General features: G+C 42.2%; 1 protein-coding gene across 7 annotated transcripts in view; it reads right to left on the reverse strand.

Annotated features, from left to right (window-relative positions):
* Window positions 1-3370: 3370 nt before the first annotated feature.
* LOC308073618 (R3H domain-containing protein 1-like) overlaps window positions 3371-17750 on the reverse strand; it is a 115303-nt gene continuing 100923 nt past the window's right edge. For 6 of the 7 annotated variants that reach the window (XM_080412631.1, XM_080412629.1, XM_080412630.1 and 3 more), the window contains 5 exons: window positions 10778-10953; window positions 8394-8538; window positions 7529-7626; window positions 7003-7090; window positions 3371-5402 (listed from right to left, as the gene is read on the reverse strand). In XM_080412631.1, coding sequence (XP_080268757.1) covers window positions 4948-5402; window positions 7003-7090; window positions 7529-7626; window positions 8394-8538; window positions 10778-10953 — 962 coding nt within the window. In that variant the 3' untranslated portion in view covers window positions 3371-4947. The remainder of the gene's footprint in view (window positions 5403-7002; window positions 7091-7528; window positions 7627-8393; window positions 8539-10777; window positions 10954-17750) is intronic. The other variant, XM_080412632.1, reaches the window with a different exon arrangement.

Here is a 17750-nt window from a genome sequence, read left to right on the forward strand (position 1 = left end):
TAACTAAAATGTTTGAAAATAGCAGATCTACACGCGTTGTGAGCTTGTAGATCGGCTATTTTCAAATAGCCTAGGTATAAAATAGGGCTAAAAAGGTTCATGTATGTTTTATAATGTAATAATTTATATCTTCAAAGTAACTACTATAGTAACTTAAGTTTTCAAATAATTGTAGTGGAGTAAAAGTACAATATTTGCCTCTGAGATGTAGTGGAGTAGAAGTAAAAGAATAGACAATTGGAAATACTCCAAAGTAAAAGTACCTCAAAACTGTACTTAAGTACGGTACTTGAGTAAATGTACTTAGTTACTTTACACCACTGATGTTGGGTTATTTGGCTTCTGAGAACACCCGCAGTAAGCTTTGCTTATTGCCGGCTGAAGGAGATGAAAAGGTGCAGCGGGAGGTAGATTGGTACGGGGATATAAGTGAATTATAAGCCAAATATGTTAGGCCCTAAATCACAACCCATCAATGTATGCGTCTGTCCAGCTGGAGAACCAACTTCGGTTTAATAACTTACACAAACCACCCCCACACACTCAATGTTCCCTCCAACCTGTGCCGAACAGCATGAAGACAGTCTAATTGGCCTTTAGAAACTAACCATGTCCATAAGTTCTCCATCAGTGTCCCGTTTCTATCGAGTCATACGAGGACAGATTGCCGTGGCCCAGTAGGCCCTAGCCTTTTACGTCACGTTTTAAGGCGGAATTATTTCCAATTTAGATCAAGGTGAGATTCATCTTGGCTACCCCCGTAGTGTCTGTGTTTAATTGCTATAAAGCATGTCAGTTATGTGCGCCTAAATCTAATAAAAATGAGACAGTGAGGGATGCATTAACATAACCTTATAAGCGGAAAACACAAAGGCAATAATGTCTGACAAACTCTTGAAATGTCTCAGACCAATACTGGAGCGGACGTTTCAATAGAACAGGCTACTTCACAAGTCGGGTCGGTGTACACACACGTACATACATACACAAACACACACACACACACACAGGGAACAAAGGGGTTGTGTAAGCACCGTTGACAGGGACAGGACAGGTTGTGGCTCTGCCGCACAATGTAATTTATCTCTGTCAAGACGGTGGCACCTTAACTTATTGTGTCAGCGCTTCAGGCCACCATTTCCTCTATTATAAAGGCCAGGAGGTAGCGGTACAGATAGGTACGCTCTTGTTTTGTACTTACCATCAATCCCTTCCTGAGGTTTGGGTTGTGTAGTTACCTTGCCATGATGTAACAACAAAGGTGGACAAGATATCAAAAATAATTGCTCTATTGATTAGAAATTGATAATTCGAAATATGCTCATTGACTTACATTGTACGGTAAAACAGCTCTCAAAGTCACTCTTTTAGCATGTAAACGAACGCAAACAAACTTGATTCAGACAATATAGAACATCAACAAACCCAGTATTGTTTGTTTTATTAATAAAAATGTTGATTTTGCTATTTTTATTAGGAAGAAAACCCGGACTGGATCCGCAGATCCGGATCTTCAAATAGTAAAATCAACTGGAAGTATTTTTTTATTAAAGAACGAATAGTACTGGGTTTGGTGATGTTCTATATTGTCTGAATCAACTTTGTTTGCGTTCGTTTACGTGCTAAAATAGTGACTTTGAGAGCTGTTTCACCGTACAATGTAAGTCAATGAGGAGCATAGTTTGAAATCTCAATTTCTAATCAATGGAACAATTATTTTTGATTTCTTGCCCACCTTTGGAGTTACATCATGGCAACGTAACTACACAACCCAAACCTCTACTAAAGTGGTCTTTCCCTTTAAACCAGATTTCATCTGTCTGGTAGAAACCTCATAATGTCCAAAACCATTACTTTTCAGGATTCAAATTCCTAAATAGCAAAAGTAGCAGATCAACAAGCTCACCGCTTTGCGTCTCGTGCTTGCAGATCTGCTGCATTAAAGCTTTTGTGTGACGCTGTAGTATGATCAAGTAGGGCGTTAATTTATGAAAAAACTAAAAGTTGGAATATGGATACAAGAGGTTTCTGCCCAACATAGACGATATATATGTTGCTGCATGTGGTGCTTTGAAGTGGTTAAACTCCATGTCATGGTAGTTGCTGATGAAAGTAAACGTGGCCAATGATAAACCAGCTAACCAGTCACATTGCAACCGTTCCCCCAGCCTATGGGATGTAGACCGTTTTCAGCCATTGGTAGGACTCGTTCCATCCTCAGGGTTTTCATACGACAGAGGCAGGTGGTTTAGGTTTTCCTTGCGGTAAATTGTTCCGAACTTGTGAGGGAATTAACCCATCTAGACCTGAGGTTCCCATTCTACAAATGTCTTCTAAATCCTTAGTTTTCTGAAAAAACTTGTTGCTATTAATAATATCAGTGGTTCTCAGACTCATGTCAACCCCCAAAATGATATGTATTTGGCCGCGGACTCCCCCCAACCCCATCTCAAAATATGTTGTTCCAGGGACCCCCAGAAGCAAAGATTTTAGTACAAAATGTTAAAATATATGTATTCAAAGATTTCCACAAAAAAAAAGATTTTTCAAAAATAGCAGATCTACAAGCTCGTAGCCCGGCACTCGGTGCCGCGCTACGAGCTTGTAGATCTGCTATTTTGTAATATCCAAAGTATAAAATAATGGTTATAGCTCAAATCTAAAATGACACAGATGCGTTCCCGGATTGAATGGGTTAAAGAGATGAGGTTGGAGGGAGGTTAATGTAGCAGACAAATGGCCCCATAAAATTGTGAATTGAGATGAATTGCACCAATGACTAAATTAGATATGACTTAATAGAGCGCCCCCGCATCTTCAGAGGGCCAAAAAAAAAACACCCTGCTCCAATGAGTTGATTTAAATTGGTCAAATATTAAAGGAGTAGTTCACCCAAAAAATTAGTTATTTCCTATCAATTACACCCCATGAAGCATTGCATTAATAAAGATTTTTTTGTTTTCGTCGCATTCCTAAGGCAATAATTTGATTACCGGCGGTCTATCCGGTAGGAGACTCAGAGTCTCCTTTGTGTCTCCTACCGGATACATAAGCATCTTTATTGTCATCATCAAATGATTGCCTTGGAATGAGACAAAACCCCAAAAATCTCCAAGGATTCATGGGGTGTGTTAATTGATAGAAAATACGTAATTTTTTGGGTGAACTATCCCTTTAAAGCACAAAGTCGGCGGCGAATTACGTCTACAGTCGGAACTTCCCAGAGAGAGAGCTCAAATTTAAATGACTTCTTCATCTGAGAAAACATCCATTTTGGTGTAAACATTTATTGGTTTTTCCAAACTGAAATAAAAATGACTTTCACCAGCATTGAACAGCCTTTCAGAATCCACACATTTTTCTTTGAGAGAAATAAAAGGAAAAAATATAGATATAATATATATTCAGTTGTATAAATGTGCAAACTTTTTTTTTTTTCCAGTGACCCAGTCGGTTTAATTTAAGAAAAACGAAACCTCCTGATGACGTAATAGACACTGTTGGCCTTTGCACCGGGCAGACAGGAGGACGGCGGATGGGAGGAAGAACCAAAAAAAATAAAGAAAAAATCAAAAGCTGAGGATTGCTAAAATACATTGTCGGTGGAGGAGTGTCATTCAATTTTTTTTATTTTCTTATTCTCTCAACTTTTTATTTAAATTAAGTTAAAAACCAGGGATGTCAAACAAAAAACAACAAAAAAAACAAAAACAAGAGAAGCCTTTGTCATTCTCACCTGTGCCTGTGACCAACGCGTACTGTTCACTGTGAAAAGAGAACTGATTGAATTCTTTAGCTACTATATAAATTATTTACAAGAAGCGGGTCTTTTTTTTTTCTCCCATTACAATGGTTTAAGACACTGCTGTGTCTTCATGTGTGTGTGTGGTTTTTCTTGGAGAACAAAAGCAGTAGACTCTGGAGAGAAGGCACAACAAGAGACCCATTTTTGTGTAGCAGAGAGGGAGGGGGCGGCTCTGATGTTCTGGCCACAATATGGGGCAAGGTGGGCTGGTGGACACTGGGGGGGGGGGGGGGGGTACTAAGTTTTATCCATGGGTCATGGGTGGGGCAGGGGAGGACAGTGGAGGAGGAGATGGGGGGGCTTTGGTGGTGTTCTGCTGTGACAAAAGCGGAACCTCCGATAGAGGGCGGGGTGGGGCTCTAGAAGAGCCGCGGGTGGGGCTCTAGAAGAGGGGCGGGGGCTCTAGAAGGGGCGGTGCTCTAGAAGAGGGGCGGGTGATCTAGAAGAGGTGGTGCTCTAAAAGAGGCGGTGCTCTAGAAGAGGGGCGGGGGCTCTAGAAGAGGGGCGGGGGCTCTAGAAGAGGGGCGGGGGCTCTAGAAGAGGGGCGGGGGCTCTAGAATCGCGGTAAGACCACTGAGCTTGGTTTCAAACTAAAAAAAAACTTTCACAACTACAAAATAAAATAAAAAAATGAAGAAGGGAGGGGAGGAGGGGGAGAGAAGAAACAAGTCTGCCCTGCACTGATATGTTCTGTCTCCTTCAAAGAGACGGGGGGACAGCTGACCGTCTAGAACTTCAATACATTGTTTCTTTCTTCTCTTACCGTGTTACTTTTGGGATGTTAAAATATCGAGGGGACTTTTTGATTTGCTCCTGCGTTTTTTCCTCGAATTGGCTAGAATTGACAAAAGACAAAACACACATTCCCCCAAGAAGTCTCTACAAATCAAGTGTAAAAACAACCCTTCTGCGTCAAACCAGCATCAGTAAGAGGGCGAGGGCAGGGAGAAGGGGGGGCGGCGGGGGAGTGCGTGTGTGTGTGTGTGTGGGGGGGGGGGGGGGGGGGGGTCGTCAGGAGGTGACTGGAGGCGGTGCTGCTGGTGTGAAGGTGGTGGGACTGTCGTTGGGAGCGGGGGGGGTCAGAATAAAGCCAGAGGTCCTTTCTTTTTGTCGTTAGAGCCTCCCCCCTCCCTCCCCCCCTATTAGGAGCTGGCCCTCTCCAGGGTGGGGGGCTGGCCGGGACCCTTGCTCGTAGCGAGTCTCAAGGTGGAGCGGGGGCCGTTAGAGGGGCGGGGGGAGGCACCCTGGGTGGTAAAGTTCCTGGAGGAGGGGGGCGGGGGGACGTGGGCCAGGATGGTGTAGGCGGAGGCGAAGTCGGCCGGGGCTGGGAAGGTGTGCTGTTTGGCATGGTGGTGGTGGTGGTGGTGAGCGTGGTGGTGGTCACCGTTGGCCCCGGGCTGACATTCCTGGTGGTGGTGGGGGTGGGGGTGGGGCTGGTGATGTGGGTGGGGGTGGTGCTGTTGGTGGTGGTGTCCCGGGAGCCTCTGGATGTTGCCCCCCACGCTGGAGAGCGCGCCCAGCACGGTGCCGCCACCCTGACTCCGCCCCCATGCGGTCCTGTCTGGCAGCTCCGTCACCTCCAGGAACCGCCCACTCACTGAGGAGAGAGAGAGAGAGAGAGAGAGAGAGGACACGGTCATTGTCAGGTTCTTGACCACGATGTTAAAAATGTCATTTAGATGCTAGCCGTGTTGATTTTGTCGACTAAAACTATGACGATTTTTTTTTCGTCGAGTACCTTTTTTCACTGATGAAAACAAAATAAAAATGACATAAAAAAATAAGCTACGATGACTAAGACTAAATATATTGACAATTTCGTTAATAAATAAAAACTAGACTAAAATGTTAAAATGTTGGTTGCGCTTGGGTGTTGCACTCTCAAAAATAGCAGATCTACAAGCTCGCGACGCGTTGTGAGCTTGTAGATCTGCCATTTCCAGCATGCAACCAAGTGTAAAATCAGGCATTACGACGCCATCAAGGCACCGCCAAAACACATTTCAGTCGACTAAATCAACTGTAGATTTAGTCGCCTATAATCTTATGATATTTAGTCGACTAAAACTAGACAAAAACGAAAACATTTCAGATGACTAAAATATGACTAAAACTAAATGGAATTTTATTCAAAAGACTATGATTAAAACTAAATCAAAATGTCCAGTCAAAATCAACACTGGATGTTAGGTTCATTTGGTATCCTTTAGTTTCAATGTACAGATTATTTTTTGATAGTACATTGTTTAGACTGATGCTCAGTTCTTGGTTTACTGATGCACTACACCGTCTCTCTGCATTTGATGTATGCGTTTACCGTTTACCTTGTGTTTACCCTAAATGTCTAAATTGTCATGCAAGTGGTCACTAGCCAGATCAATCAAACCGAATAAAGGAAACAAATATGGAAGGCCAAATGCTGTTAGGTGTTTATACTGAATTATATCTGGTACTGACACGAAACGCAGCAGAAGATACCGAAATTCAGCCAGCAAACACCTGCAAAGGTTTTACCATTTGCCACGAGTGAGCTCTACTGTAATGTTCTACTGCCAGTTTGCCCGGTCCGTCTCTGTCATACAGACGACAAGAGTAGCGTCCTAGTTTTAACTGCGTCACCTACACTCAGTGGTGGAAAAAGTAATCAAACGTTTTACTTAAGTAAAAGTATCAATACTGCAATGTAGATATACTCTGTTACAAGTAGAAATCCCTTATTCAAAATGTACTTGAGTAAAAGTACAAAAGTATCAACATCAAAATATACCTAAAGTATACAAAAGTAAAAGTACTCATTGTACAGAATGTCAGATTCAAGTTAAAAATGTATACAAATCTTTTGAAAAAAACAATCTACAAGCTCACGATGCGACGCACTGTGAGCTTATAGATCTGCTATTTTCAAATTGCCTAAATATATATAGAGAGGTTGAGTGGTTAATGTATGTTTAGTAATAACAATCTAAATCTACAAAGTAACTTAAGTTGTCAAATAATTGTAGTGGAGTAAAAGTACAATATTTGCCTCCTGACATGTAGTGGAGTAGAAGTAAAAGTATTGAAAATTGGTAATACTTCACTAAAGTAAAAAATACCGTAAAATTGTACTGAAGTACAGTACTTGAGTAAATGTACTTAGTTACTTTACACCACTGCCTACACTGAGACCTTTGTGGACAAAGCTTTCCTAGTTTTACCTGCATCACCTACACTGAGATCTGTGGACAAAGCTTTCCTCGGCTGTTTCCTCCCTCTGCCGCCGCCATGTCTCATTCCCATGGGTACCTAGAGGACAAAAGGAGACAACGTGTCAAGACTTTGACACCTCATCACGACTGTGGGTAAAAGTCAGTCACAGACATGTTCAATCAATAGGTTTCAACAGTGGAGAGGTGCCATACAGACACCCCTTAGAGCAGGCTTTCCCAAACAATGTTTTACGTTTCCTACATTTTTTATTATTTAAAAAGATTAAAACATTTCAAAATAATTTCGGATAATAAATAACAAAAAACGTAAGAAATATCTACAAGCGCGCAATGCATTGCACTGCGACGCATTGAGCTTGTAGATAGGCTATTTTAACTATTAAATATATACTATTAAGTAGTTAATTCATGAGGTATTTTTGTACGTTCGGATCACGGGGAACGCCACATGTATTTCTGGGGTCTCAAGCTGGAAAGTATGGGAACCACTGCCAGGTGATATGTTTTGACTCACCTGGTGACTGGGGACCATTGGGGGCGCGTGGAGGAGAGGGGGACGGATTTGTGGGTTGTACTGCAGCGGCTGGCCGAGTAGGGGGTACCGTGCGTCCCCTAGGAAAACACACACACACACACACACGCACAAGGCATGTTCTTTAATTGCATCACAGGGCCTGAAATGGACAACACGCTACAGGAATGACATGTTTGGTAGGAAGTTACCTCCGCCATGGGCTCCCACTGCAGACTTCCAATTTTTAGATAAATAAAGTAAATACCAGTAAGCTAAGCCACCAAACATCATTTTTGAACCACGAGTGCAGTTAATGTATGTTTTAAAAAAGCGCAATTCATGTCAGAGAACTGATTTCAACCCCATATAGGGTTGTGCCGGTTTACACATTTCCAAAACGGTCAGATTTTCAGGTTCCAAACCGGGCAGACCCAGTAATAACAACTTTGACTACTTGGTGTTGCACTTTTCTTCTAAGGGATGCAATGATAGTTTTTTAATACAGTCCCCGCCCCCCCACCCCATTATTCAGTATCATCTTACTCATTAGTCGTCTCCAAATCCATAATGTTGCCATATTGGCGTAATTTTAATGTACTTTGACAACAAGCGAGTCACTGCCATGTCTCCTCGTTTTGAACTCTGTTGAACCTGTGTTACATCCGTATATAAGGTCACCACTTTTGGTTTGACACTCATGTGTGTCCACTTTGCTATGTTCATTCATCATTTCATGTACGTCGGACGAACACGCTATTGACACTGGATCAGATAAACATTGACGAGCAAAACAGCAGCCGCTGCTGCTGTCAAATGTTTGCATAATATGTCACACTTTGTGTCTCAGAGAGCCTGAGTGCCTTACCTTGCCCTGGCATGAAGGGCCGGGAGAACTGTGGCATGATGGGAGCTGAGGCCAGGCCTGGACGGATGTTCTTCACATTGGTCAGGTGAGTGGGCGTAGGTGACTGGGCGGGGGAGGGGGAGGGGCTGCCTAGCTGGGGGCTGCTCTGTAACCACACACACACACACACACACAGGAAGGGGTGAGGGACCGCTACACAACGGCAATTGCCCAAGCCAAATGTATACCCCATAATACGATGCTGTTGCTTGCAGAGGAGAACAGATTTTCAAGCCAACAGCACGGCATGTGACACAGTCATGCGATGGGAGTAAATTAGAGCTTCACACATAGGGAACATCTGGAAATGATTTAAGAGAGGTGGTGGTCATGGCTTTGAAACATCCATCCACCAGGAGTCAAACTCACTCTAGGAGCGGAAATTCAGACTTCAAATGTCAGGATGCTAGAATACATTTGTCTCCATGAAAGAAACATTATACTCTTCTTTTGAGTGAAAAGATTCCAAGGACTATATTACACTGACTTACTACTACTCAGCACGTAACTTGACATTATTACCAACGACTTTCCAAAGAATATCTTTGTTGTTTGGGTTTCAAGGAAGCCAACCTTGCCCTTTTTTTTTTTTAAAAACCTGCCATTAAGCAGTTATAAAAATATAATTCAAGAAAGCAAGTCACTCAAACGTGACAAGGAAAATCGTGCTTGAGACAGATAATCCAACACACTCCATTTTATTGCACCATTATTATTATTTTTGTCAAAGTCGATGCATTTTAAAGGGATTGATTTGAGAAGTCTAGCCAAAAACCGTCCGTGGAGAAAAGATTAGATTGATTTATGAATGAAATTTAAAGGCCCATTAACCGAACAGTTTTGTTAACCCATTCAATCCGGGAACGTATATGTGTAATTTTAGATGTCTTTGGCTATTCAAAAACAGCAGATATAAAAGCTCATAGCGCGGCATTATCAGCTTGTAGATCTGCTATTTTAGAAAAATCTTGAAAATTTGTGCAAATCTTTAAATATATATATTTTTTAAGCGAACAATTGTAACCCATATCTTTGCTTCTGGGGGGTCCCTGGAACAAAACGTTCTGAGATGGGGTTCCGCAGCCAAATACATATCTAAAAGTGTTCTAAATCCTAACAGTATGTTATAAATAAAAACATCACATGGATGCACCTGGGACGTATCATCAGTGTTGTAGCCTCGGGTCGACGGGTGTTTCGGGTAACATACACCCTCGCCCAGGTGACCAAGCCGGGGTTGATCAAGCCCCGACTTACGTCCCAGTAGTTACCCACGGTCAGTCCTCTTAGGACAAGACAGGGCCACTCAATCCGCTTCTCCGGAACTACCCTGCCGGGACCGGGGGGAGGCTCTGGCACGTGGAGGGACTAGGCTCTGTGGATGGCCTCCTGTCCGGGCCCCTCCTTTGTATCACCAGGTCCAGATCCAAAGATTTCCTTCTGGCGTTTCTTGGGCCGTGGAGGTACTGCAGGCTCCACTTGTGGCTTGCTTGAATGGCCCTCCTAAAGGCCTCACCGTGGGTTTGTTGGGCTTCTTCCTCACCAAAGACCCAGGCTGGGGGCGCTAACCCATACTGCTCCCGGGATGCCGTCTACATTTCGGCTGTCAACCGTCTCTCCGGTGGTCAACAAACTATTCCTGGTTGTCACTTAGTCTATTCCTATGATCCACTATAAATAGAATAACTAAAGAAAAACATCACAAGGATGCACCTGGGACATATCATCAATGTTGCTATATCAGTGGTGCTCCAACTTTTCCATATCAAGGACCCCCAAAATTATATGTATTTGGCCACGGAGCGGACCCCCATCTCAAAATATGTGGTTCCAGCGACCCCCAGAAACACAGACCGGAGTTATTTTGTTTTGCTTTAAAACATATTTATATATTCAAAGATTTGCACAAATGTTCCACGATAATAATAAAAAAAAGCAGATCTAACAGCTCACCCCGCAGGTATGAGGTGAGCTGTTACCCAGTGTTGATTTTGACAACAATTTATTTTTTAGTTTTAGTCATAGTCTTTTGAATAAAATTCCATTTAGTTTTAGTCATATTTTAGTCATCTGACATGTTTTAGCTTTTGTCTAGTTTTAGTCGACTAAATATCACAATATTATAGTCGACTAAATCTACAGTTGATTTAGTAGAATTAAATGTATTTTGGTGGTGCCGTGATGGCGTCGTAATGGCTGATTTTACACTTGGTTGCACGCTGGAAATAAGTCATTGTAGCTTATTTTTTATTTAGTTTTTTATTAGTTTTCGTCAGTGAAAAAAAGGTAGTCGACTAACATTTTTCGTCATAGTTTTAGTCGACGAAATCAACGCTGCTGTTTACCTGTGAGGTGTCTAGCGCTGACAGCTCTGTGGGCTTCTGGGGTCCTCTGTGGTGGTCCAGGCTGTAGTACTTGTTGTGTTTCCACTGCGGAGGCGAGTGTGGCCGCGGCTGTTGGCCCGGCGGCAGCGTCAGCTGCATCATCACCATACCGCCACCTGGTGGAGGAGGGGGGACACCTGCACGCACAAAGGAAGGAGGGGAAAAAGTTGAGTGCTTTTTTTATGATTATTATTTTGTACATTACACACACAAGCCACTAACGTGCATTTTTATATGCCATATATATATATATATACACATTTACAAACAAATAGTGAAAATAGCCAAAATGCTACTTTAATTTATTATTTTTTTAATCCACCTAGAATGACATGCCCACAATAGGGATGACAGGGATGAAAGTGGTTAACCCATTAAGACCTGAAGCCGATTCCAGACATGTCTTCTAAATCCCAACAGTATTTTGAAAAACATATGTTTCTATATCAGTGGTTCTCAAACTTTTTCATGTCAAGGACCCCCAAAATTGTAGGTATTTGGCCGCCGACCCCCCATCTCAAAATATTTTGTTCCAGGGACCCCCAGAAGCAAAGATTTGAGTTAAAAATAATATATATTCAAAGATTTGCACACATTTTCACTATTTTTCAAAAAGTGACACGGATGCGTCCCAGGTCTTAATGGGTTAAGTAAATAACTCTTACACAACGCATGAAATCTAACATGTTTCCCCTCAAGACATATTCAAGTTCATCATTATTATTGGACAATACTGGATCGAACAAATTCAAGTGTCATCACCACAGAGCCTCTCCATTATGAGTGTTTTCTAGCTCATTCTATCTATGTGATGTCATGCCACAGTTATTACATCCAATCCCCTCGCTGTGCAATGCGCTGCTGGTCATTAAATCTCTCTGTATAAACAAGGTGTTTGTAGAAGCACGCACATTATTTGAGTCTGTTTGGGACTGCAGGCCAAGGACAGCTATGGCATTAATACTTAATAATTGCGGCAGAAAAACTGCGCCGCCAAGCATCCAATTAAATTTGTTTGCCCAACAGTAAAGGTCGGCGGATTTTTTATGGATCTACGCTTGGGCTTATTACAGAAGAGCTTAGCTTAAATGTAATTATTATTTTTTGCTCAAAGTAAACCGTGTTGCCAGCGGAAGCCCTTATCCTGGTTCCATTCTCTGCTCGGCAAGCAGGGCTTGCTTTTGAACTTAGCTTACTGATCTTTCAGACTAACAAGAAGGCCTTGAGAAAAAAACTGCCATTAAGCAGTTATAAAAAAGAAAAGAGATTATAAGAAAGAAAGTCACTCAAACTATACACTGGAATAGAATCACTAACAGCAGAAAAATCCTAAAGAGTATTTCATATTCACCATATTTACCAAAGATGTGTGCTGGTGGTAGACAAGGGGAATGGGCTAAATGTGCACATTTGGACAAATACATGTATTTGAGGGCTTTCTGAAGGACCATGAAAAGATTGAACAGAATAGAAATGCGTACATAATGGCCTGCTAAAGCTGACTGATCATGGCAGGAGGCAACGGCATCTGCGATGTAACGGGAAAAAAGGTTGTGTTCCTTCTTTGCAGCACTGGATCGTATGTCTTTCAGAGTCCGTTTCCACCATTTGCTGTAGCGTTTTGCAATTTTGGGGGAACCATCCATTTCGATTATTTAATTGAATCAAGTTAATAAATCAGTTACCACCCCAGTTACATAAACACAAAGCTAACATTGTACACATTTTGCAATTCATGATTTAAAGACAAAATCATTCAATAAACTTAAGGCATGCACCAAGAACATGAACAAAAATAATATCGGAAGAAAAATAAAACAGGCTGAATGGAATATACGGTCTCTGTTGGGTGTAAACCTAAGTTCAAAACGGTTACTTTTCAGGATTCAAATAAAATGGCAAAAGTAGCAGATCTACAAGCTCGCGCCACGTTTCGAGCTTGTAGATGTGCTACTTTTCAAGCTTTTGTGTGAATGAAGAGAATGGACATGACAAATCCAATGTCTCCTTCACCTTCCTAGTCTCTCTCATGGCTGATTACTCTGATTGTTCAGGCAGAGAACCGAGGCCATCCAGGGCACAAACAAACAAAAGGTCTCTTTTAGTCTCTTCCCTGTAAAGATGCGCGTGGCAGCTGTGCTCATTTTCATCAGTATTGCTAAATATTTATCTGAATTGAAAAACTCATTTTGTGGCCCACACAGTAATTTGGGGGCATGCTTAACCCAGGGACCAGGAACGCATCTACAAATGTCTTCAAAATCCTAACAGTTTTCTGAAAACCATATGTTGCTATAATATCAGTGGTTCTCAAACTTTTTTCATGTCAGGGACCCCCAAAATTATATGTATTTGTTCACGGACCTCAATCTCAAAATATATTGCTCCAAAATATTTTGCTATATTCAAAGATTTGCACAAATATTCATGATTTTTCAAAAATGACAGATCTACTTGTATGAGCTTGTAGATCTGCTATTTTTTAATAGCCAAAGTATAAAATAATGGCTATAGCTAAAGTCTAAAATTACAGTTTAGTATTATCCCTATTCTGGGGGAAACATTCGCAATAGCAGATCTACAAGCTCACGTGAGCTTGTGGAGTGGCTATTTTCGGGCAAAGAGATTTGGTGTAGAGTGGGGGGGGGGGGGGAGCAGACAAAGTACAGAGCTGAAGCCGATGAACTAAGTGTTAGTTTACTTAGTATAGAGGGTTGAAGTGGTTTAGCGGTGAACTAAAGCGAGAAGTGGCATTAAAGAGAGACAAAGTAGAGAAGAGCCCACAGACAGCAGAACCCTTCAATAACCCAAAAATAGAAATGAGGCAATTCTTTTCACTTGGTAATCCCTGCATGAAATTGAAAACATTCTGACCACCTGCTTTAGAAGAGCAATCTAATTTCCACATTTTTCCTTTCCTTGCTATAATTAGTTATTCGAGGAGGCGACGAAGCAAAGATCGTCAGGGAGCGATCGCGGTGGCCTCCGCCACCAGAGGAAAATTCCCATTAACGGCGGCGACATAAAACGGCAAATTAGAATTGAGAGCCCCACGAAGGCTCTTTTCCCTCCAAGATGGCCATAACTGGGAACAAAGTGGCGGAGGAATTACTTTTTAATTACCACCCCATATCTATTCAATAATTAGATCGTTAAGGCTGGAGAGTGTCATTTCAATTAGAACCTTTTAAAACCCCCTCCCACGCATACTGTAGGCTGAACAAGCGGGGGGGGGGGGGGGTGACGTCGATGCTGGGAGGCTTGTGGGCTGGCTGACAATCAGACACGGTCACCATGACTACCTTTCCCTTTGTTGTTTGAACCCCTGTATTATAGGCTTGGCCTCGGAGATGAGAACGCAGCCGCCTCCTCCTCCCCCGCCCACATCCCCGGCCCCTGAATCGATTCAATCCATTTTGCCGGAGAAATTTCAGCGCAAAGTAATTTCTCCCGATGACACCCTTCCTTTGTCTAGTGCAATCTAATTCCAGGGTTAGGTGGAGAGGATCTGCCCCTCTTCTGAGGTGAGCGGAGCAGAGGTGGGGCCTAATATGTGGGTGGAATTGCGGAGAGCGTCAGGGCTAAAAAACTGTGACTTAAGACCAGAGGTGGAAAAAGTACTACATTTTTTTTACTTAAAGGGCAAGACCACTTTGTTAGAGGTTTGGGTTGTGTAGTTACCTTGCCATTATGTAACTCCAAAGGTGGACAAGAAATCAAAAATTATTGCTCCATTGATTAGAAATTGATAATTCAAAATATGCTCCTCATTGACTTACATTGTACACTGAAACAGCTCTCAAAGTCACTCTTTTAGCACATAAACGAACACAAACAAAGCTGATTCAGAGAATATAGAACATCACCAAACCCAGTAATGTTTGTTTTTTTAATAAAAATGTCAACTTCCTGTTGATTTTACTATTTGAAGATCCGAATCCGGATCCGCGGATCCAGTCCGGGTTTTCTTCAAAATAAAAATGGCAAAATCAACAGGAAGCTAACATTTTTATTTAAAAAAAAATCAATGGAGCAATTAATTTTGATTTCTTGTCCACCTTTGGAGTTACATAATGGCAAGGTAACTACACAACCCAAACCTCTAACAAAGTGGTCTTGCCCTTTAACACATTTACCGCCGGGCCCGTAGTTCTACGGGCCGTTAAATCCAACGGTTAAGCGCCGATCCCGTAGCCTACGGGCTGTGGTGCTTTTTCCTTTTTTTCGAATTTTTTTTTTTTTTTAATTTTCTAGGGGGACCATTTTCAGTGTAACACCACCCGATGTCGACCGGAAGTGCGATCACGTTTTTTGTTTCCCGTCTGTCTCCATTCTAAGTCGTACACATAAACCCCTGTAAAAGCCCCTGTAAACATGTAGTTTTTCATCCTCGCATTTCCCATGTTAACATAAACGATCAGAACTCAAACATGGCGGCTCCGTTTGACACGTGGTTTGGACTGGTAGACGCAGGGAGATGTCCGCGATGTTTACAAACAGTGCACAGCTCAATCTTAAGGATTTTAACAAGATCTATGGCGACGTGAAAAAAACAAAAAACAACAATAAAACGTTGGCACTGGTGAGTACATTATGAGATTAACCTCTGGCGGTCAATGTGTTAAGTAAAATTATCAATACTGCAATGCAGGAATATTCCATTACAAGTAAAAGTCCGGAATTAAAAATTTACTTGAGTAAAAGTACAAACATATTGGCATATAAATATACCAAAAGTAAAAGTACTCAAAAGAAATCATTTGAAAATAGCCGATCTACAAGCTCACAATGCGTCGGGGTGCGACGCATTGCGGCCGAAATGTATATTGGTCTGAAGTGGTTAATGTATGTTTTGTAATAATAATGAAAATCTACAAACTAACTAGTAACTGAAGTTTTCAAATAATTGTAGTGGAGTAAAAGTACAATATTTGCCTCCGAGATATAGTGGAGAAAAAGTGAAAGTATTGGGAATTGGAACTATATATATATATGTTACAGTATAATTGGAGAACCAGTACGATTGAAGAAAGCGCGCTCGTTTTTACCACCCACCCAGCACTAGAGGGAGCCACAAGCCAGGCTTGTGCACAAACATATATGGCCACACACACACACACACACACACACGCACGCGCTCATGCTTTTTTTGGTTTATTGAAAGCAGGACTGTTTAGATACTTCTATTGTGTTCTGGCTTTGTTTTACTTTCTCCCTGAGACACACACACACACACACACACACACACACACACACACAAAGTGATCCATGAAAATAACTATTCTGTCCCTATCGGTTTACAAATCAAACGGCGCTGAGTCGACTAATAGAGCATCGGCCGGTCAGCGCGGGCACTCGCGCCTGGAGGCGCGAGGGCGCGCTTCCTCGGCCTCAAGCTCTATTGAGCCGGCGCGCCTCCGTCATGGACAAGCGTGTGCGTGTGAACGCGTGTTCAGCGTTCCCCTCATAGATATTATGGTTCCCCTAGCGTAGCTTCCTGGTTGCTATGTGGGGGGGAACAACAAAAGACCGGTCCGAGTCGGCGCATCAAAGCCCCGCCTCTCCGCGTTCTCCTTCTCCTTGGAGGAGGAGGAGGAGAAGGAGAGAAGGAGAGGACGGTTTATTACGCGAGGAGGAGGAGGAGGAGGAGGAGGCTCCTCTTCCTCGCGAGCCTCGCGTAATAAACCCGCGCCTCGCAGCGCCGCGTCCTCCTTCTCCTCCTCGCCAGCCTCGCTAATAAACCCTGTCTCGAAAAGCCCCGCCTCGCCCCGAAGGAGCCCCGTGCCTAAAAACGAGCGCTCTGTCTTCAATCGTACTGGTTCTCCAAACGTACTGTGACATATATAATACTCAAGTGAAGTACAAATACCTCAAAATTGTACTTAAGTACAGTACTTAAAGGGCAAGACCACTTTGGTAGAGGTTTGGGTTGTGTAGTTACCTTGCCATGATGTAACTCCAAAGGTGGGCTAGAAATAAAAAATAATTGCGCCATTGATTAGAAATTGATCATTCAAAATATGCTCCTCATTGACTTACATTGTACGGTAAAACTGCTCTCAAAGTCACTCTTTTAGCACAAAAACGAACGCAAACAAAGTTGATTCAGACAATATAGAGCATCACCAAACCCAGTACTGTTTTTTTTTTAAATAAAAATGTCAACTTCCTGTTGATTTTGCCATTTTTAATAAGTAGAAAACCCGGACTGGATCGGCGGATCCGGATCCAGATCTTCAAATAGTAAAATCAACAGGAAGTTGACATTTTTATTAAAAAAAACAAACAGTACTGGGTTTGGTGATGCTCTATATTGTCTGAATCAGCTATGTTTGGGTTCATTTATATGCTAAAAGAGTGACTTTGAGAGCTGTTTTACCGTACAATGTAAGTCAATGAGGAGCATATTTTGAATCATCAATTTCTAATCAATGGAGCAATTATTTTTGATTTCTTGCCCACCTTTGGAGTTACATCATGGCAAGGTAACTACACAACCCAAACCTCTACTAAAGTGGTCTTACCCTTTAACCCATTTTGGGCGGGAACCCCTTTTTGTAACTATACCTTTCAGGACAGGAACCCCTTTTGGGGTTCCTGTCCTGCTATGTACAGTATATAGCAACATACATTTTCTGTCATTTTTGATTAAATATTTGAAGTTTTTCAGAAAACATAGGTCAGGATTTAGAAGGCGTTTTTAGAATCGGCCTCAGGTCTAAATGAGAGTAAATGTACTTTATTACTTTACACCACTGCTGAAGACAGAGGCGAGAAGGACAAGTGTAGAGCTGCAGCTATCGATTTTATTCTTCGCGATCGATTACCTTTCCGAAGAAACGATTAGCACGTTTTTGTTGTTTTCAGACTTAGTGGCATTAATGACATACTGTATGATGAGGTCAATGTGTGGGAATATCCTGTACTTGTTGGT

This window comes from Gymnoscopelus braueri (genome assembly GCF_963280865.1).
Source record: "Gymnoscopelus braueri genome assembly, chromosome: 18".
In the NCBI taxonomy this organism is placed as follows: domain Eukaryota; kingdom Metazoa; phylum Chordata; class Actinopteri; order Myctophiformes; family Myctophidae; genus Gymnoscopelus; species Gymnoscopelus braueri.